Source organism: Scatophagus argus, chromosome 14 (genome assembly GCF_020382885.2).
Source record: "Scatophagus argus isolate fScaArg1 chromosome 14, fScaArg1.pri, whole genome shotgun sequence".
NCBI lineage: Eukaryota > Metazoa > Chordata > Actinopteri > Scatophagidae > Scatophagus > Scatophagus argus.
Window position 1 is genome coordinate 8475222 of NC_058506.1, and position 22786 is coordinate 8498007.

General features: G+C 39.7%; 1 protein-coding gene across 4 annotated transcripts; it reads left to right on the forward strand.

Moving 5' to 3' along the window:
• The first annotated feature begins 326 nt into the window (after positions 1-326).
• LOC124070939 (transcriptional regulator ATRX-like) lies at positions 327-22325 on the forward strand. Of its 4 annotated transcripts, XM_046411294.1 has the most exons (36): positions 327-499; positions 1502-1608; positions 1698-1753; positions 2488-2516; positions 2791-2912; positions 3238-3354; positions 4115-4224; positions 4908-4975; positions 5068-6842; positions 7427-7487; positions 12020-12174; positions 12380-12556; positions 12641-12746; positions 13080-13170; positions 13331-13513; positions 13703-13847; positions 14313-14422; positions 14649-14792; positions 14945-15119; positions 15230-15367; positions 15590-15765; positions 15869-15986; positions 17282-17406; positions 17493-17566; positions 17804-17901; positions 17986-18139; positions 18729-18820; positions 18918-19023; positions 19122-19299; positions 19405-19596; positions 19725-19868; positions 19994-20065; positions 20170-20265; positions 20916-21044; positions 21129-21253; positions 21890-22325. In XM_046411294.1, exons 1-35 carry the CDS (start codon positions 480-482, stop codon positions 21219-21221), a joined length of 5736 nt encoding a protein of 1911 aa, XP_046267250.1. In that variant the 5' UTR covers positions 327-479; the 3' UTR covers positions 21222-21253; positions 21890-22325. The 4 variants fall into 4 exon arrangements, with proteins under 4 accessions (XP_046267250.1, XP_046267249.1, XP_046267252.1 ...); XM_046411293.1 differs by lacking the exon at positions 21890-22325 and having other exon boundaries at positions 21129-21669; XM_046411295.1 differs by lacking the exon at positions 21890-22325 and having other exon boundaries at positions 328-499; positions 17807-17901; positions 21129-21669.
• Positions 22326-22786: the final 461 nt, after the last annotated feature.

The window sequence follows — 22786 nt, forward strand, 5'->3', positions numbered from 1 at the left end:
AATATCATATATAGAGTGAGACTATAAAAACTAAGCTGAAGATCAAGCATATGCAGAGATTTACACAAAATACTAGCCTATTTAGCATTAAGTTATGATATACCTAGTGGTGAGAGAAGACATTGCTTTTAGGATATATCTTTATACAAGGAAATCAACACTAGTCAAAACCAGTCCTAATATATGTCAGTGGTCAAAACTGTAAGCACAGGTATAATGGATCCTGGTCCAATTCGTGAAAAACAAGAAAGCTGCTTAACGCGCCGGTGCAGCAGGTGGCGATAATGCGCAATACGTTAACATTGTGGGTCAAGTGCGTTAAAGCATACTAAAAGAAGAGGGAGGAACCATTCACTTCATTGCATCTTTGCCTGTGGCAAATGAAGAGATGCAGAAATCAGATTGAGCGCCATATTTATACCAGAATATATGGTATCATGAGGATTTGAACGACTTCGGTTGTTCACCTGCTTGACGTTATGTCGACAGCGATGTTGAGGTAAAAACTACGGACTAAAATGCGGTTGTCTAGTAGCTAGTATAATGGCGAATTGGCTTAGAAACCAGCTAGCGATATCAGCTAACAGCTAACCAGAGTGATACCAATATAACAATTCTAGTTATAATTTAACCGTCAGTTATCTGCTAACCGAAAGTGTTGTTAACAGAGCTGCCACACCCCGTAAGGTCACGTAAATTCCTCAAACGTGTTTTAACGCCTCATAGGTAACTTAGCTAATTTTCACAGCAATTATTACATCAGGGATGATGCTCAAAATATACGCTCAGTAGCCTGTCAGCTAGATATGTTACACCTAGCTAAGAGGACGCTGAGCTGAACTGTTTCACTGCAACGCCGAACGGATTGCTGGTTAAAAAAAACAAGTCCCAGGTTATCTATGTAACTAATTTTTGTAACAGATTTTTCATGTAACATCCCATGATGTCCAGGCTGCTAGTAACAAAAGTGGAGTTCTCTTTTAATCTTTTAGGGTGGTTTTTCATTGGTCTAGTATTGATACAGTCAACATATTTATATGGTTCAAGAGCTTACGAGGACCGCCTCAGATTGCCTGAATGCTCCGTAAAACAGAATGATGCACAATGAACTGTGGTACTGGGAACCTTTACAGTTTATACTTTGTCATGATAGATAAATATTGATCCCGAAGATAATGCTGATTAGGTCGAAATCTGAATTTAATTGCTTCATTTAAGGGAGCCTTTGAAATGGGACTCTCCACAGGTTTCAGCCATCAGTTTTTTTGAAAAAGTGAAACATGATATTGTCTTTTTATATTGCAAGCTAAGTGGATGTGTCCTGCTATGTTGGACAATTAAAGTTATGATGTAGATGTTGAATGGGATTTGAGTTAATGCTACCACTAAGTTCACTTCGTATTGATGCTAAAAAGTATATTAATTAGCCTTTTAATGAACAAGTTGAGTAACTAGCTATCCTTTTCCACACAAATGGTAATTTCCTTTTGCTTTACTGTAGCACCACTACCAGCAAGCTGAATGTATTGGTCAACAAACTGCACGAGTACTTGGCTCATTCCACTGTTGAGGACAGCAGTGGTCCGCCAACTTCAGAGGATGCCGATGGTACAGATTTGATTAATCATGAGTGAATGAAAAATTCCCATCATTTTTACATGGTTTATGAACAATTTTAACTTCTCCTGTGTCCACAGGTCTGACAAGCAGGAACTGTTCTGTACAAAACTCAACAGGTCATGCAGTGACACAGGTAACTGAACATTCTTGGTGTTTTGTCATCGTTTTGAGCATTGCTGACGCCAGTTGTGCCAGTAACCTTAAAACTGGTCCAACTCCATATCTGGTCACATTCAGAAATTTACTACAGTGTCACCCTAAAGTGTAAAGAAACCAAGAGAAGCTGTCATTGTCATGGCACACAAGAAGTTAACTTACTGTTTTAAATGTAAAAACAAAAAAGCTCTAAAAACAGTTGTGTTTACTGTTTCCATGGGGTGCTTCCATGGGGTAACCTGCAAAATGATGGCAAAACTTGTTCCAAGGTTGAAGTTGGTATCAGTCTATCCTTGAGTTTTGAAGCAAATCCTGCATTGTACTGATTTTCATTGAGAAAGTAGTTGCAAATTTCCAGACTGTGAGACAAATAAAGGAAAATCTTTATTCTTAGTCAAAACTAAAGTGGTCTTAGCACACAGGTAAGAATTTTCCAGTTATTGTAGGGACATTTCCTTAAAAAACAAAGCATATCCACTGGGTCTTCATTTCCTTAGATGGTAAGGGTAGATGAAGACTTTTATTTTGTTTCTTGCAACCATCACTCATTAACACTTTATTCACAGGACTTCTGGTCTCATAGAATGAAATTGTTTGCCTAAATAATGCTGAGCATCCCCCTTTGGGACATTATTACGATAGTTTCCACATCAGAAGTAACACTGATTACTACCAGTGACAACTAAACCAATGAACTTTCTTGCACTGTAGGCAGGACTGGATCCCAAATACTCAAGGAGGTGAGTTGGCATTTAATTTATACTCTTTGCAGCATATTATGATTATGATGCATGCCATTTGAGCTCAGACAAAATGAGAGTTTGAAAGTATAATGTTAAACAGATATGTAGGACAAAGATGATTTTGCATTGCTTTTAGTTTATACTTGATAATCCATTTAAAAACATCACTAACCCCCCTGCCTTCCTTTTGCTGTCCATGTAGGCGTCCAGATCATGGGAAATGTTGCTAAGCTCTGGAACTTTTTTTTTTCCTGTTTCTCTGAAATTGCAGAAAACCATCTGTTGTCATAAAGCACTCTGGACTGGATGAATCTGGGGACTCAAATGCAAGTGAGGACTTGGATTTTCCAGTCAATCCAAATGGCCATCTTGATATCACTAGATTGCCCAAAGGTATGTCTTAACCCACTCCTATTATATTTACCTAATTTACTCTGTCTTATATTTTTTCTGCATAAATTTCAGTGCAAGAGTTTTCCAAAATTTTGTGTTTTTTTGTGTTTCAGTACAGTTTTGCCTAAGAATTGCTACATGTTGCTATGAGTTGTTGTTGATTATCTTAAGTATTTGTATATGTTTTTCATTTTGCTGACTGCAGGGCTGAAATGTACATTTAGGTTGATACAAATTGATTCATGTAAATGTGGTATTTTGTAATTGCATATTCAATACTGATGGATCACCTTTGTTCTATTGGTGGTATGGTTTGTTAACACAGGTACTGTACTGGTGAGGCCTGAACCTGTTGACAGTGGAAGAGATGACTTCAGGGGTCCAGAGTTTCGCAGCCGGAAATCAGGTGTACTACGAAAAGAGTTTTCAAGAAGACGTGGAGGTCAGTCACTAATGGTGGACATTTTTTATGAAATTGTCCATCACTTCATGATTACTCAGAGAGCCGTTTCTTCAGAACCTAATAGTGGCCATAATGATAAATTTAGCAACAAATGAATCAAAAAGATGGCGTTTGTTGGGGGTACTTATCTATTGATTGCTGGTAGACAGAAGAGACCACTCCAGCGTTCAACAACAGAAAATTTACATCTCTTGATGTGTAAATGTAACTTGATCATAATCTTATTGTAAGAGAGACCACAGATACTCGACTTTGCAAAACAAAACAAAAAAAACCCCAAAACACTGCTTATGGCAAGTTCTTGTATCATAACCAGTGATCTTACTCATGCAGTGTTTCCCTATGTTGTGGATTCTTCATGTTTAGAGATTATGTTAATTATAATATTTACTGCTGTAAGGTTCATGTAGTACAGTGCTAACCACAAACATGGAGCAAAACAGAGGAGAGAAAGGTTAAGATAGCTGAACATTACTGTAAGTGCAATAAAAGCTTCTCAAATGAGTAATCTATGAATGTAATCCATCTACAAACAAAGATTTGCTGAAGTCGACCCCAAAGTTCTGAAACGCAGCCTCCCATTGCACACTCAAAACAGTCAACCTTGTCGAGAACATCTTAGCTGAAGAATATGTTGCATCTAAGCAGAGACTGAACAGAACAGTTCCACACCTTTTAAACCAGTCCATCAAACCATAATTATAGTAGCTTTGTGGCTAACAGTGGTGTGCTTTCACAGGAGTTGAACACATGGAAATTGTCAGTTGCACTGCATGTGGCCGTCAAATTAACCACTTCCAGAGAGATGCGCTCTTTCGACATCCAGTTCTGAAAGTCCTTATTTGCAAGGTGAGTCTTGTTATTTATCAGAAACAGTCATTCAAAGGTCAATTCACATACATTTTGCCATTTCCCTTCACATTAAAATCAGTATTTATATCATGTACATCTCTTAAAAAGTCAGAAAACCTGAAAAAAATACGTAAACATAAACATGAGGTCGACATGTAAAACCATACATAAGTGTTACCATGTGTTAACATGCATACTTACTGGCTTGTTTTTACAGAAATCAGTGATGAACAGCTGTTTCAAATAGGAAAAAATAAACCCCATACCTAATCACGTCCAGTTTTCTATATTCAAATACAAATACTGTGCCTCTGTCACATTTTACTTATCAGTTTTGAATGTTATCGAATGTAGCAGCAAAATATTAATATTATTGAAATTGCAGTCAGTGTGCACTTCAGCCACTCATTGTCACTTTATATTCAAATGAGCAATATAAAGTATAGTTATTCAACTGATGTGATAAATTGGATTTAGGTTATAAAGGCTTCCTTGCTTTTGGAGATTCTGTTTTGCTTGAAACACTTGTGTATTTCAAGGTAGAAGATTTGAAGAAATATTGACATTTTTGAAATTTCCTATAGAATTTAGAGTACATTTGTAGTGTTCCTTGCATGCTTCTAATGTATTTTTTACCCATCTGTTTGTAACTTATCCATTAAATGTTTTGTTTTTGTTAGTCTTGCTACAAGTATTACTTAAGTGATGACATCAGTAAGGATGGAGATGGAATGGATGAGCAATGCAGGTAGGATATGATTTATTTACAGTATTATTTTAAAAATTTCCTTAGCTTACTTTGTACCAAGCTTTTAGCTGCATTTTTTTATCCTCCTACAGATGGTGTGCTGAAGGGGGTAACTTGATCTGTTGTGACTACTGTAGCAATGCTTTCTGCAAGAAGTGTATTCTAAGAAATTTGGGAAGGAAGGAGCTGTCTGGCATCCTGGAGAGCAAGTGGTACTGCTATGTATGTAGCCCGGAGCCTCTTTTTGACCTGGTGATGGGCTGTGACACCATCCTTGAGAACATGGAGAGTCTGTGGAATCAGCAGCGAAGGCGTAACCGAGTCGAGCCAGAGAAATCTGAACTTTACGATATGTTGCCAGACTTACCAGAAAACATTCCTTTGGATAAATGGGATCACACTGGTATGGATGGTAATGTGGTGTTCAACTATAGCACACTGCAGGTTTCAAAGGATATCACCAAAAAGGCCAAACATTTAGTAGACTCCACAAACATCTTAAACCGAACATTTGTCAATTTCATTCATTCTGTTACAACGAACAAACGAACACCTCGTGTTCGCAGTCTGTATCTCAACTCTTTTTTGTCTGTAGCTAAAGGCTTGCGAAAATCACTTGCAGCACTTGAGGATAACCTCAAGGAAGAATTCAGTGACTTGGATGTGTTGAGCTGTTGGGAAAAATTCTTTAGTGATGACTTTGATACACGAACTGTAACCGAAGCAGACACAGAGCTGGATATCTCTGATGAAAGATGCTTGAGGGACTTACAGAAACTGGCAGCTGAACATTTGGTGAATGATGACTCTGACTCCAAGGGCTTCACAGACGGGAGATGTGCACTCAACTGCCCTGGGGAAGAAATGGATTTGGATTCACATGAAGCCAGACAGAGAGCACAAAAGATAAGCCTGAAGTCTTCTGAAAGTGGAGTCAACATGACTAAAAAACTAGTTGTAAAACTTACACCCGTAGCCATGGATCAGGAGCCATCCTCTGATGTCCCAAAGATGGAGGACACCATCATGAATAAGTCTGATGGAAAGGATGTATCAGAAGATGAACAGACAAGAGTCTTAGGCGCTAAAGCTGACACCAAGATGAGCAATGACAACTCTTGTGTGTCTCTACATGTAGAAGAGGAGCATGGCAACAGACGGTCTCCTCGCTTGAAGACAACACCTTTGCGGCGACCAAGTGACGTCAAGGCCAAATCATCTCTTTCAGCAGCAGACAGTGACAGTGACTCTGACCCTGAGGAAACCTCCAGCACAGTACCAGCCAAAAACACTGAAGAACAAAGCCTGAACAGAGCGAGAGACGACTCTGACTCAGATGAAGTCCCTGCAGCTCTGCTTGAGCGAGCAGCTATGTCACAAAGCTCTGATGAGCCCCAGAGTGATGAGGATGGCGGAAAGGCATCAACTAAGGTGGCCAAGAAATGTCTGTTTTGGTTGACTAAGAACAGCCCAATCTCACCGGAGAAGATGCGCCGGAAACGCAAAATGCTGGAGTCGGACTCAAGTGACAGAAGAGTAAAGTCTCGAAGGGAAAGTGAGACAGAATCTTCAAGTGATGATCAAGGCTCGCAGAAGAAAGTGCATCATTTGAATACGCTAAGGTCAATAGGGAAGCCTCACCTCGTCAAAAGAGAGGCCAAAGTTGCGGCGAGAAAGGAGGGCAGGATGCAGCCTGGAATGTCCAAGACTAAATCTCATGAGGAAATAACAGAGTCATCTTCCTCATCAAGCGAAGATGTACATTATGATGATGATGACTCTGGGAGTGATGGAAGTGATCAGAAGATGAAGCCAATCACTGAAGATGTGGCCTTACTGGGGACAGCAGCTTTCCACCAGTCATCAGGTGAGTCTTGGATTGTTTATTATTACATATCAAGATCTTCAGTATGTCTTGTCAGTGGTTATTAGAAACGGCTCACTAGTTTACCTGATTACTGGAGCAAAGGTAAATGCTAGCTCCTACTTGCCACTGGATTTCCTGGACTGTGATCCCATACTATTGTAACTCTAATGTAGCATTGTAATGCGGTGATTACTGTCATGGGACATTACTTAATGCTATCAAAATGCAGGACTAAAATCTCTGCTGTGAAAAAGGTATATGAACAATAAAGAAACAAGTGTGCTCTTATGCTAGTAAAGGTGTCAAGATTCATGTTAGCACAATTTATTCAGACAGGAAAGTGACAGGTTGTCTTGGGTGAATTTATTTATGCCATATTCTACTTAATGATGCAGGGAGGCAATTTTGTGACCCGGCGGTCTGTGTATTTCTTATAGGATAATAGATATGAGGTAGTATATTTTGGCATGCCGGTATAATGCAGCTTACACCTTTCCTGTTCTTTGATAATGCGTGTTATTTCTACTCTGAAACAATTTGACTTAATTAAACAGTTTTTCTTTCTCATTGTTTTGTTTTTATAGGAGATGAGGAGCAATCTGGGCCCTCATGGGCAGCAGAAGAAGAAGATGATCCAGAAAATAGGTATGGTTCCAAAAGCCCGGATGTAGAGTTTGTAAAACATCCTAGGTGTAGAAGAAAGGATGCACCTTCAAACCCCGATCTCTGTGCCAAATCTAGCAACACACGTGTCATTAAGACTCAGTTGCAGTCTATTCAAGCAAGACCAAAACGTAGCTGCAGTAGAGCCCCAGAAATCAAATACACATTCTAGAAGTACACTGTGAAGCCCACATTATGATGCAGTAAGACTGAACCTGGCTTACAACAGGCTTGTGAACGATGAGCAAAATACTCTGCTTGTCTTTGTTTTATTTAGTGTTCAGTCCAGTATATGTAAATGCTAGAGATACATTTTAATGAAGATTTTTATTATTTTTATTTCTTATACCATACTTGTATTCATCTCGTGGCAAAACAAAGCTCATACAAAAAGGAAAACCTTGATGTTGACCCACTTGAAGAGTTCAATAATTGAGACTCATTTTGCCTCACATCTCATCCTGTTAAACCATTGCAGGTTTATTTTCAGTGACAGTATTCTAACATATTTAATAGAAAGTTCTGAAGTCGGTGTACTCTTGCCCAAAGAACTGTTGTCCTCCACTGAGCAACATTGTTAACTGAAGTAAATGAAATATTGTTATTTAAAGGTGAAGTATAAAGTTTGAAAGGTGCCTGTCAGATTATTTGCATGATTACATTTCAAAATCAGCCAAATAATGATTTTTTTTCCAGTTTCCATAAATTATTACTAATTCTGAGCAGTGTTTTGTTTTCAGTTACTGTTGGCAAAGGTTGCAAAGTTGTAAGCATTCATAAAACTTTTATGCTTCACCTTGAAAACCAATTTCTTTTTTATATTATGCTCTAAAATTAAGAAGGTCACAGTTATGGTGTGACGGTGTCATTTTGCCCTAATCAAAATAAAATGGCAATGGCAAAAGGATTGTTTGTTAAAATATTTGTAAAATATATTTACCTGGCTCTGTAAATGTTTTGTGTTACTTAGCTTTTGAGTTGTTTTAGACGCAAAAGTTACATTTCCTTCTTGTTACACCTGGCCAGCAAATATATTCAGTGATTCTTCTACCATGCATGGCTTGAGCTTCATTGAGGGCAGAGTTTTTAATGAGTGGGCATGTGTGTGATGCAGTGTTGAGTGTGATTTCTTACTTTGTTTTGAAAACGACTCTAATGATGGTAACATGAACTCTTGAAATCTCTCATGAAATCTCAGGATTTGTTATAGGGCTACTATCACTGTCCAACTGAGAAAAATATGGAAAATTTTAAGAACTTTGCCTGGTAATAAAGACCAAAAGCGCCCCAGAGCCCTGTTCCGCCAAATACAAAAAACAGTTGTCAGGTTTTTTTCTTACTGCGGTTGAGTTTTGATATGCAAATTATGTTAGACACCGACGTTAATGGGCAATTGCAATAGATGCAATTTGTGGTGCTTGGCATTTGACATTCCTTATTTGATAGTTAAATGGTGCTTTGCAGGGGCGTATTTCAGGCATTACAATCAAGATTATTTGCACTTGGCTACCCAGGTCAATAATACATTGTACTGGGATAGAGTTGTCTATAATCTGCAATGTCTTCTTTTGAAACTGGTTCCCATGGAAGCTTTTAGCTCTAGAGTCAAGAAACATTGCCTTTTACAAAAACATTTATTTGTTCTTTTCTGGAAACTAAAAAAATTTCCCTACTGGGCCACTGACACTCCAATGATCACCTAATGTAGTTTAGAGCAGGCTTGACAATCGCTGAATGCCTTGAGTGCTCATTTGTATTAAATTACATCAGAGCATCTGACTCATTCTATTACTGCCTTCATTGACTGTGTCAAGAGTCTCAAGTAGAAGCTATAAAAGTGAGAGCCGGGTGCCGTTTCCCCAAATTATCACAATGCAAAGATGATATGATATTTGCTACAATGGGGTATGATGGGAGGAGCTGTTGATTAGCTTTCATGTTGATCAGTGTGTATTATTTGTATATTGCTGCTACTATTCTCTTTACACACTTATGCAACACTGACCTTAGCTCTTGTCTGTATGTTTCAGTTTTGTAATAACTGAAATACGGTTGCACCTGGTCAAAGTGCTGTTGGAACTTGTGAACGTGCTCTTATAGGGCTAAGATGTCTTTGAGGATTTGTGTCCCCGTCAAAATAACTTTATACTTGAAGATTTCAGGGATGGTGTCATTTTGTTTCCCTGACGGTGCTGCTCCAGCGCAGAGATTCTCTTAAAGGGTTGGCTCACTCAAATTACCCCTAATAGTATGTGGTCAGAAATATGGTCATGGAGTTAATTGACACCACCCCAGTCCAGTGGAGGTGAATGAAATTTTGTTAGGCCAAGCAGTGCAGTGTTTGTGCTGCGATTTAGGCATAGACATTGAAGGTGATGTGACATATGATGTGACTATTCCCGCAAACAAAATGTCACAAATGATGCAGCTATAACACAATGAAGAAAAACTGCCATCACGTGCTTTCAGAAATTACTTTTTCTATAATTACACTTTGTCCATTAGTGCCAAAAATGTCACAAAAAGCTGCATTGTCTTATTGTTAACCTGTGGGATATGTGCCCAGTGAGCAGCTTAAATTGAAAGAATTACATGTGGCACTCTCCAATTCTTATAATACATCAGTGTTTAAAGCAGTGAGGAATAACCTTTATGGTAATGGTTGTCAAGCTAATTTGCTGACACCAATGTCAGCACTGTTCATTGCATCCATACTAGTGTTTTACCCCACATTACTGCTGACCATTTTCCAAAGCATACTGTAGCTTTTAAGATAGATTTTACCATTTTTAAACCTGAAGAGCCCTAAACTGACTTGACAAGTGAACCGACTGTCATTTTTTTTTTTATTTGGTTTTTCCCTGAAGAAGTGAAGATAAACAACAATTTGTGTCAAAAAAGCCTTCCAGGTCGGTGCTTTGAAATGTTATTGAGAAGGTTGTTTATCTGAGAATTGAGAGTGGGCTGTGAAACAACAACCATTTTTAGAATGCAACAAGCGACCAAATTCACATTGTGCCTTTAATGACCCCCATGTTTGTTTTTTCTCATGTTTTTTCCAGGTCGGATTTTCTGACAGCACATCAGTGAATGCAGTGCTGTTAGGCAACAATCACTTTAAACTGGGATATTGTAGCCTCCTATCGGCAACAGTTCGTTTATTGTAAACCCCCCCCCCCCCCCCCCCCCCCCACAATTTTTTTAAATTAGTCTGTTTTCAGTTGTAGTCGTAGCACAAAATTCTCTTTAGAAAAATGGTCAGCAGAAATGTGGAGTTTACATTGTTTGTAGTTAGTGGGATCAATCATGAAAAGTACTGTTATATTTGTTTGAAATCCCCACAGCATGCAGTTTCCAGTGGCGCTTATATCAAACTTGCATGTTTTCTGTTTTCGTCCATTTTCATGTCAAATGAGATCCGAGGCTCCGATCCGATATGCTGTAGTACGTCGTTCACGGTAAAGTCTAGTTGTCAGTGAAAATACAATGTCCAGTGACCTGCCCTGGCAACCCACTGGTCCGTGATGCAGGTTGCTAGGTAACAAAGGACAATTAACCGGAGTATGAACTCGAGCCACACACGTCTTGTGTTAGCTGTTCTATCGTTAATCGCAGCCTTGTGTTGGGAAATGCGGGTTGAAAACTCGTAGATGTTGAAGGGAAAATAATTGTGCTGATTAACAAGTGGTCAAACCACAATGTGGTATTAAAACCCTAAACTTTTGAACTTTTAAAACAACATGTTTATCTGGAGCATAAAGGGGGTTACAAACTGCTGAGATAACATTTCATCCTGAATAAATATTTATGTACAGACGTTAATAACTTGCTTTTCGGGTCCCACGTTTTTCTCCCCTTATAACAGAATATTAGGCTCAGCATCCTTTCAGCTTTCAGTATGTGTTCAAAAAGCCTGCAGGCCTTAAACGGCGAGCGATCATGATTGGATGAGGTTGAGCTTTGTGACATTTTTATTTTCACATTAAGAAAAATGGACAAATGTCTGTGACATACCCAAGCAAGCAAAAGACATTGTAGGGAAAAAAAATGAAAGTATCCCTGCACATTTCTCAAAGGAGAATAAACTAAGAATATGTCTTTTTTATTTTCTGTGAAGAACACTTGTTTATTGGAATAAATTTTTACTCTTAAAAATGTCTCTGTCTCTCTGTTTTTTTCCTGCAGTTGTCATAGACATGCCTTCCAGTGTTCTAGCAGTTCACTTTAACTGCCCTCTGAGGTCACTGGCAGAGCTTTGCATTGGCACATAATGTGGATTCACCAGAAGCGGCACGCTTATATCCAATCAGTTAGAATTTATTTTAAAGGCCAACAGCACAGGAACTATTGGCACCGAAACTGCACAGAAATGATTTTTAAATATCAAAGTCCAATTACTTAAATTAAATTGATTGCCATTTTGCTTTTAAGTATAACAATATCCAGCTGAAGATAATGTTGCTGATCATGAAATGAACTTCAGGCTCCTTTTCCTTCTTCTCTACTTTTGAAAGAATCGCTAAGAAAATGCTGTTGGCCCAAATCAAAGCCAACTACTCTTCGGGTGATGATATCTCTTCAGATGAGGAAACGCAGGAGGATGAATCTGAGTCGGAGGGTGATAAGGAGGTCAAACTAAGCAATGAGGAGAATGGAACAGATGAAAATGGTAAGTCTTTTATTTTTAAGTAGCTCACTTATAGCATTGTTCTTATTTATCTGCTAAAAAGAGCAAGTGTTTTCCAGTCCTATAGCTGAGTTTGATCTTTCCATCTCACAACTAAAGTCATGACTAGAAAACTTCCCAAATGTCAGGGGTCTTCTGTGAGTTATAAAATGGGGGTAAATAATAATAGAATACATTTCTGCTGCAGTGCCGGACTTGACTTCAGAATCGTCCGACACCACGTCCGATGAGCCCAACAGCAGGCACCATCTTCTCCGCCACAAACTTACCTTAGATGAGGCAACGTCGGGGGACAAGGCCGCGGCAGAGAGTGGAGTGGGAAAGCAGGAGAGCAAGAAAAAAGCTGACGGCAAACCTCTGAGCTGTAAGGATACCTTTGACATTAGGAACTGATCTGTCAGAACAGAGTGCCCTCTTTACACTAACGTCTGATTTTGGTTTCTGTAAGCTGATGAAAGTGATGGTGACAGTAACGAGTCAGAGCCAGAAGATCTTGGGATGAGTGAGGAGCTGAGTCAGTCAGAAGATGAGACCAGTGGAGATGGACCCGAAAGGTACGTTCATTTTAGCTGTCTTTGAAAACAACAAAAACAGGACAGTGGAAAGATTGATCAGTGGCTTTATTGAAAACATCTGCTGTGAAAAAGGTTTATACTCTATTGAAAAGTGATGGAGTAGTAAAAGTGTGAAGAAATATGATAATATAATAATATTATATATAATATACTTAAGTATAGGTACAGAATTGCTGGCAGTCTCACTTAAGATTGAAGCTGTACACTGACTGAGTTCAGTGATTGTTTGTGTAATAGAAGCTGAGAGCATCATTAATCAGTCAAATGATGAAATGAAGCAGATTTAACTTTTATTCTCTTTTTAAACTCCAGATCATCCGCTAAAGTGAAGGAAGCGTCACACAGTTATGAACAGAAGAAGCAAGTGCCATGTATTTGGTTGTCTGACTCCAGCAGTGAAAAGGTAGCTGCTGACATTAAAACAAAGTTGTTAATTATTCACTTTATCTGCTCATTTCTGACACCTTAAGCTTTATTTACTAATTTTACCTGCCAGGTGAGTAAAATGGAGTTTTCTTTGGTGATTAATGGTCATGTGGCTTGATCTTTCTGTATTTGAACAGAGTGATGAGGATGCAGAAGAGGAGATGAGCGACAGTAAAGGAACCCACAAAGGACGCAAAAAGATCCGCAAGATCATTGAAGATGTGAATCTTCGTGCGGAGACTCAGGAAGCCCTAAGAGAGGAGGAGGAGAGATGCAAACGTTTGGCAGATAGGGAACAACAGATGGAGGACAGGAGAGAGGTACTGCATACACAGCAGCTCAAACCGACCATTAAACCTCCCTGTGTTGTTGACAAATGGCTTTGTATATATCCCTGTTGACAAGTGACCGCAAGTTTTGTTGCTGACAGTAGCACGTTTTATGTGTTGTGCGGGAGAAGGGAAGCAGCAAACAGGAAAAAAAAAATATGCTGACACTGTTGTTTTCAGGTAATTGTTATCGAGGATGAGCTGTCACAAGTGGTGTGTCCCATCACCACCAAGCTGGTCCTGGATCAAGACGAGGAGACCAAGGAGCCCCTTGTTCAGGTGCACAGGAACCTGGTGACGAGACTGAAGCCTCACCAGGTGGATGGTTAGTTGGTTCTCTTTTTTTTCACTTTGACTGGGGAGGACATTGCTTTACTATAATGCCCAATATGGGCATGCTCATGGTAGTAAAATTATCAGTTAACACAGTTTCTGGTTACATCAGTCATACATTTGGAATTGCCTTCTTCAGACACTGTGTTGACTTCAAATGAATCACACATAATTGCAAGGACACCTGGAAATAATGAACTGTTGCTTAGCGATCAGTCCGAAAGGTTTGATCTGCCTCGTTTCAGTGAGAAAACTGGACACCTGGTCTGTTCTGGGTGTGACCCTTAAATCTTTATGCCTGTCAAAATGTAAATAAAAAACCTGCAAAAACAGTTTTTTTTGAGCAGTAAGTAATAAAGACTTGTACAAATCATCACTTCTTTGCTGCATAGTTTCACAGTTGAGGCACATTGTTTGTTCCGACCAAACTTACTGTGTTCTCTTTATTCTCCGACAGGCGTCCAGTTTATCTGGGACAGTTGTTGTGAGTCTGTGAAAAAGGCCAACTCTTCTTCTGGATCCGGCTGCATACTGGCACACTGCATGGGCCTGGGAAAGACTCTGCAGGTGAAGACGCAAAAACATCCTCCCCCAGTATTGTAGTAGTGTGCTTTCATTTATCCTAAACAAATGAATACACTAACATTTTAAGTCAATTTAGATATTACACAAAGTGCATCCTAGAGCATAATTTTTTAGCTTGGTGTGTGTATCCAACACCAGTTGTGTTTGTATTTAGTTTTCATTGCATAGTTTTCTGTTCTTTCATCTTCATAGCTGTCTTATTTTACAGGTGGTGACGTTCCTCCACACGGTGCTGCTGTCAGAGAACCTGAAATTCAGAACAGCACTGGTTGTTTGTCCGCTGAATACTATCCTCAACTGGATCAACGAGTTTCGGAAATGGCAAGACAACATGGGAAAGGATAAAGTAAAAGTATGCAAAGCAATTATAATGTGTTCAGTCATAACTGAGCAATACAAAATTCTGTGTTTTCAGATGTTTTATGTCTCAGTTTTTGCATAAAGTGTACAGACGCACATGTACATGTCGCTGTTGTTCAAATATACAAATGCTGTATGTTACAGGTTATAGAACTGGCTACAGTAAAACGTCCAGAGCGAATCAGAGCCCTGCAGGAGTGGCAGAGAGACGGAGGTGTTTTGATAATGGGGTATGAGATGTATCGCATCCTGTCACAAGCCCGTAAGATCGGCGATGAGGAGTTGAAGAAGGAGATGAAGAGCATACTGGTGGATCCAGGTACAGCAGCTTTGGAATGGCATGATGTTGTTAAAACGTGTTTATGTTTCAATGCTTTACTCACTCAAACTGTTCGGAGCTGAAGCTGTTTTCTCCTGTTTTTTTTCCAGGTCCAGACTTTGTGGTTTGTGACGAAGGGCACATTCTGCGCAACGAAGCATCCAACATCTCCAAAGCTATGAACGGCATCAAGACACGAAGAAGAGTTGTGCTAACTGGCACACCGCTACAAAACAACCTGGTCGAGTGTAAGTGTGCACCACTGCGCCATACTGAAGATTACCGTGAGGTCACACTTTACAGGGGTTGGCTACGTTTGTATGGACACACACTGCATATATACAGTAACAATGAGGCTGTAGTGCTTGTATTACATTCTTCAGTACTTCTAAATGTTTAAAAAAACATTACAGATATTTCATTTTGAAATGAAACTCTCTATAGTGACACAGCACTTTTTGCTCCCACAGATCACTGCATGGTCAATTTCATCAAGAAAAATCTTCTTGGCTCACTAAGCGAATTCGGAAACCGCTTTATCAACCCCATACAGAACGGCCAGTGTGCCGACTCCACACCAAAAGACGTCCGAATCATGAAGAAGCGAGCGCATGTGCTTCATGCTGTGTTGGCTGGATGTGTGCAAGTAAAAAACACACACACAAAAAAAAAATACCACCAGTTGCAGGATGTCTTTACAGTTTGGTTTTATATTCTGCCTCTTACATCCATGTTTGTTGTTTTCTTAGAGAAGAGATTACTCAGAGTTGACTCAGTTTCTGCCTCCTAAACTCGAGTACGTGCTGGCGGTGAGGATTACCCCACTCCAGTATAAGTTGTACCGCTACTACCTTGATCACATCACTGGTAAGAATCTGTCACATTTTTGCTGTAAAAGGAAATTCTGACATACATTAATTATTATGTTAACCAGAAAATCAAATTTGTGATTTTCCTCAGAATCAAAGTTTTTGCTCTTGTAGGACACTGAAATCTGCATATTCATTGGTCAGGACTGTTCCTAGAGCTCTAGTTTTGCCTTATGCTGATGTGTTGCTGTGTTTAATTATTGTTTCATATTGTTAGCTTACAGACTTATTTTCCTCCTCGTAGTTTACTGATGAACAAAGATAATGAACTCCTGCACACACTGCCAGAGGTTGTCTGAGTTAAAGATTTTAGTTAAAGTTCAGCTTGGCATTAAAGATGAACTTGGTGTAGAGATTGAAAGTGATAGATGGGAAATAATAGTGGCTGATTGTGGTAAATATGTGAGGAGAGAGAGAGGCAAAGGGTAAACTTACACTATATATATATAATATAACATATTACATAGATACCGTTATACACCATCCAGACTGTACAGGATGAAACTACTGGGCGATGATTTATGTCGGAAATGCAAAGAGGAAACTGAAACTTTTCTCCATTGTGCGTGGGAATGTGTTTTAATCAGATCTTTCTGGACTCAAATTCTAAATATTTTAAGTAAGAAATCTCCTCAAATCCAGAGCTCTGTCTACTGTGGGATAAGTCTTAGTTACCCGATATAACCGAATCTAACTTTTCTGTAATTTCGGTGGGTACAACAACAGCTTGCCAAGTCATTTTAAGACATTGGAAGGCATCAGAAATTCCACAGGTAGAAGAATGGGTTTGTGCAATGACTGAAACAGCATCCTATGAATGTATGATTAGTAGATTAAGTGATGATGGGGGGGAGGGGGTGACCCCTTGGGACAGGTTCTGGGACTACATAAAGATAAATAATGACCCTCATTAGGACTTTTTTTTGTATTGTTGTGCTTCCCCATGCACATATACAGACACGGCACATGTACATATTAGTTTATATTATTGTGTACCTGCTTTCTTGTGTATTTGCTGCCTGTGCTATGTCTATGTATGGAGAAACATGAGTTTGCCATGTACCAAGCCTTTGAAAAGTTCAATAAAAACATGAATTCAAAAAAAAAAAAAAAAAAAAAAAAGGTTCAGCTTGGCAGATGTGACCTTAATTCACAGTATGACAACTAGCAACACAACTCAGTAAATCATCAAAGGCTGAAATGTGATCATCAGCAGCCATTGGCAAAAGGAGGAAAAAGCCAGAAATGTTGCATGTATATTATCTGAAGCGGATAAATGTTTGTTTTTTCCAGGTTCTCTGACTAACAGAGCGAAAGTGAGGACTAGTGCAAACCTGTTCAAGGACTTTCAGGTGCTCGGCCGAATTTGGACCCATCCCTGGTGTCTGCAGCTCAGTTACATCAGCAAAGAAAACAAGGTACAAGGAAACCACTCTGAGCGCATGTTCATTTCATGTTATTCCGACAGTCTGACAGGTGTTTTTAAATGAACTTTAATTTACAGGGAAATTTTGACAAAAAGAATCAAGTAAAAGCGACAGCTCTGCTGAGAGATGAAGGCACCACTGTGGCTGAGAGGTAAGGCCTGTTATGTTCAGCCACCTCACGTGTGGTCAAAGGAAACGGGACCTATCTCAGCACGTGTTTATCTGTGAAGTTATGTATATTTCTGTAATTCTGACAAATGTGCAAGGCTTTCCAAAAATAAGGTATTACACAGATAGGTGGGAGACAATGTTTCAAATTCAGAATTAAAATGTGAAAGCAAGAAGGAGTACATTCTGGAGGCGCTTATACACTTTCTATTCCCTCATGTAGTGGACTGAGAGAGAACGAAGGAAAAGAAGGGAACAACAATGACAGCAGTGCAGCAGTTATTACTGATGTGTCCAAAGGAGCTCCAGCAGTGGAAGGTAGTAAAACTCCATGTATCACTGATACTGCAATGCTGTAGCCTGCACACTAACAAAGTTTGTCCTGTGTTATATTCTGTGTAGGAGAGAAAGCGGCCAGCTCAATGCCTCAGAGCCTAGATGAGGGCTGGTTCAAGAATCTACTGTGTGAAGAGGACGCCAAAATAATGGAGCACTCTGGGAAGATGGTGCTGTTGTTTGAGATCCTCAAAATGGCTGAAGACCTGGAGGATAAAGTGTATGTTTCTCATCTGATCTCAAGCACGCTATATAGCCAAAAGTATTGGCACGGATGACCATTGCACTGACTTCAGACCATCCTGACAGCTTTGCAGACCATCACAGCCTCCATTCTTCTGAGCATTTGTGAGGTCAGACACTGATGTTGGACTAAAAGGCCTGGCTTGCAATCTCTGTTCCAGGCCATCCCAAAGGTGTTGGATAGGGTTGAGGTCAGGGCTCTGTGTGGGCCAGTCAAGTTCTTCCACACCAAACTCCAGCCATGTCTTTATGGAGCTTTGCTTTGTGCACTGGGACACAGTCATGCTGGAATAGAAAAGGGCCTTCCCCAAACTGTTACCACAAAGTTGGAATTTGGCATTGTCCAAAATGTCTCAGTATGCTGAAGCATTAAGATTTCCCTTCACTGGAAGTGAGGGGCCGAGCCCAACCCCTGAAAAACAACCCAGTGACAGATCTGAATTCAATAGTAAAGAGATGTGCCCGAATACTTTTGTCCATATAGTGTATATTTCAATACTGCAGGTGGTCTATCAAGATGCTGCCTTGTCATTATGCCTAACCAAATCAAGTTTTGCATTTTTTAGGCTTGTGTTCAGTCAGTCCTTGATCTCGTTGAACCTAATTGAGGTTTTCCTTGAGGCGTCTCATCATGCCAGAGAGCCATCATCATTCAAAGGTATTCTGTTCACGTTGAAGTTAATATAAATTCATTTAGAAAATAGCTTCCCCCGTGATTCTTTAGTTTTGATTTTCGTGCTTCATTTTTCTCACAGCGGGCAGCTGGATTAAAAATGTTGATTACTATCGTCTTGATGGTTCCACCACGGCTCCGTTGAGGAAGAAGTGGGCAGATCAGTTCAATAATGCCACCAATGTCCGGTATAGATTACCTGAATGTTATTTCATTGTATTTATATTGATTATACAGGATTAGAACAGACAGAATTGTCTAATTGCATTTTATCTTTATGTTATAGCGGCCGGTTGTTTCTGATTTCAACAAGAGCCGGCTCGCTTGGCATCAACCTCACTGCTGCCAACAGGGTCATCATCTTTGATGCCTCATGGAATCCCTCTTATGACATACAGAGCATATACAGGGTGTACCGCTTTGGTCAGCTCAAACAAGTGTACATTTACCGCTTCTTGGCTCAGGTAAGCTCACTCAGAGTGTGCGGAAATGTTTTCATTCTGGTAAGGCCATTGTGTTACCATTCAACAGTATCACTGTAGTATTCAACAGCTCATTTTCATCTCCAGGGCACCATGGAGGAGAAGATCTACGACCGTCAAGTGACCAAGCAGTCTCTGTCCTATCGAGTGGTCGATCAGCAACAGATTGAGAGGCACTTCACCTTTTTTGAACTGACTGAACTTTACACATTTGAGCCAGACCTGCTGGACAACCCAAACTCGAAGAAAAGCAAAAGAAGCACCTCTGTTACGCCAAAGGTGACGTTACCGTCTTTAGTTTCATATTTCTGCTTTGATGCCACAAAAATTTGATACACAGCTGCCTGACATAGAAACTCACACAAAGAGCTGGCAGTGTTAAATGACTCTCTACATCTGTTTCTCAGGATAAAGTGTTGGCACAGCTATTAGAAACCTGTAAAGACCATATAGTGTCTTTCCATGAGCATGAATCTCTGCTGGACCATAAACAAGAGGAGGAGCTCACTGAGGCAGAACGCAAGGCTGCCTGGGCCGAGTACGAGGCCGAGGTAAAGAGCTGTACGCCGCAAAGAATAAATTGTCATGAGCAGGGCTCCATCTGCTGAAACAACACGTCCCAGACCTTATAATTCTGTTCTTACTGTATGTAATGTCTTTGTGTTTATTTCCTCAGTCAAACACAGCCAATGTTCCAGTCAACGCAAGCCAGGACACCTTGGATATGAAGACCAACGAACAGCTTGTCGTATGAATAATTTTCATTTTCTTAAAGCTTTTCTTAGAACTGCTGCTGGTGATGTTTGTGTCTTAGGAAACATATTGTGTAAAGAAAAAAAAATGTCTTTGCAGGAATTGCTTAACAAGACCAGAGGAAACGTATCGGTGGCCTTCCTGGAAATGCAGAAGATAAGGTCTCACACTTTTGAGGAGTACCTGCCGCTAGTGGTGAGCGATCATAAGTTTTCTTCTGAGGATGTGGTAAATTAAGAAGATCACAGTACAATAAAAAAAAATATTACTGTGATATATTTAGAAAGATTGTTGGTTAAATGACGGACATTTTTATATTGCCTCATGATGTTGATGCTATTGTTATATTGCCCAACTTTTCCTTTGGCAGTTGAAAACAGATTTTTAGTGAAGCCCAAGTGGAGAAATCACGGCTTCTCTGGTGTCTGCATAGATTCTCTGTGCTGTTTAAGGTTAACAAATTAAGTGTTCAGAACATAAATCAGAAGTCAATCTCATAAATTCACGTATCACACATAGAAACTTTAACGTGAACTTTGATCCATTCCATACAGAAATAATCTCTGGAAAACTAAGATAAGAAAGGTTATTTTGTGGTTGAGCCAGAAGTAGCCTGCTTAAGTTGTTCAAATGTTCTCCTAACTCCTCCAGCTTTTATCGGTGATGTTAACAGTTTTGTGGAAGTACATTAGCTTCTCTGTTGAGTTGATGAAATGCATCGCAGCACATTACTTGGCAGCTAACACAGGAAGCAAATGGTTCATCACTTCATGTTAGTCAAGATCAGTTGATCAACATATTCTTTGTACCTCATCTGTGTAAACACATCTTTGTTTATACCACAGCGCCAGCAGTATCCTCATCTGCCTGAACGCGATGTTCAAACCAAAGCTCAGATTTGGAAAACGTACGATGAGAAGGAGCAGGAGCGCAGACAGGCCTTTTATCGCGAAGTTCTCACGCAGCAACAGTCGGTAAGTCATTTTCACACACGTGTGAGTGTGTGTACGTACACGTAAACGTAGCCATTGTCATGTTTCTATCATATTGCTCCACAGCTCACGCTCAGTATTCAGACCATCCTGAACAGTCGAAGAAATCAAGCGATGCAGAAGACTGTGACCACTGTGACTCAGCCCGGACAGACTTAAACAGGGGACTCACGTTTTACCTGGAAAAGAAGGTGCTGCCTTTGTTCTTCATTACACTGTAGAGACCTTATTTCAGCTCACCAATGAACTGAATGTATGTTTCACCGGTATGGAATGAGAAGAGTGCACGAAGCACATTAAAACATAAGAGTAGCATGTTATAGAACCATATTTCCTTTCCTTATTATTTCAAGTGTCCCGACAGTTTTGTTCTATAACAATTTGAGCACTTTAACTTGCAAATGTCCTTTACAAACAGTTTACAAAAAAGACTGAGGAATGTCCAGCTTCTTTATACCAAAAATATTGCATGTCATAACAAAACTTTGATGATTTCCACTCTGTATGCCTTACTGTTTTGCCTTAATACGTTTTGCTATTGATTTCTACTTAACATTTTCTATGTTTATTACCAGTTATTATGCTGCAATAAACATAATAACAGCAACTGGCCTCTATGTTATTTTTGTCCATAGTTGTGAACCATCGGTAAGACTGAAGCCATGACAGAAGGAATAAATGTGAATATGGATTACATAAAATTAAGATCCTCTGCAATATGTTTCAGTTGAAGGAGACGTGTAGAAATTATGTATTGCACTAGACAGTGAATTTGTATACTTTTTTGCACATATGTATTTTAAATGTGTATGTGTGTCTTTCTGCAGTGTCTGCCAGTGCATGCTGACAAGCTGCATTATCTTTCCAGATGACATGAACCAACATAAGGAGTTCACGTCTCTCTCGCCTAAGTATCCTAGCAGGAACAGAGCAGCTGTTCAGAAGCTGAGTTGTTCCTCAGAGAGAGGCTCCCTGACCAGAAGGTTATTTGTTAATTAATGAAAGCAAGACAGCTGCAGTGGTGCAGACCCTTCGAGGTTTCCCTCAGGCTGCACTTCAACCAACACCAGTGCAAAGGAGAGTAGTGTGTACAAAAATGTACAGGCCTGGAGAAGATCATTAAAAACAGTGTTTACAAAGCAGATCCGGTTCTTATAAATTATATATTTTGGTGGTATAAAAGGCATTACACAGGGGAAAAATTAGAGTAATCTTTGTGCACAAACACAGAGTAGTTTCATACAAAATTTGGCTGTTTCACCAGATGTCTGGATTTAACACCAACATCCACAGTTCACCCTAAATAATTTGATGATGAGTACTGTTCCCTTAACAAAATGTTAGCAAGATTAATACAGTTCATGCTTGCGTTTGGGATGTAACCTCAAAGGGAAAATGCTACATTTTAATGTAAGGTCATGTAATGTCATCAACTACATTGCTTCAAATGCAGTGGTGATGTTGAGTTCAGGGTTGGGCAGGACAGGAAACAAACATTACTACAGGCAGAGAGCTGGAATGACTTTTAACCACTAAGTCCTGTGATGACATGCATGCTGTCAGTCATGTCTTTACTTGCCTTTCAGAGTACAGGTGCTGGAGTGTATCCCAACATGCACTGGGCAGAGGAGACAAAAGTCCATCACAGGTTTAACAGTCTGTGGTCAACATATTGATGTACACCCACTCACATTTATGTTTTTAAACAGTTGCTTGTAGGTAAC

Excerpts from the sequence above, each read along its gene's own strand:
- LOC124070939 (XM_046411294.1), top strand. The coding sequence starts at position 480 with ATGTCGACAGCGATGTTGAG. Across the intron at positions 17,902-17,985 it reads AGGAGCTCCAGCAGTGGAAG|GAGAGAAAGCGGCCAGCTCA; the intron begins GTAGTAAAACTC and ends TATTCTGTGTAG. Across the intron at positions 19,869-19,993 it reads GGGCCGAGTACGAGGCCGAG|TCAAACACAGCCAATGTTCC; the intron begins GTAAAGAGCTGT and ends TTATTTCCTCAG.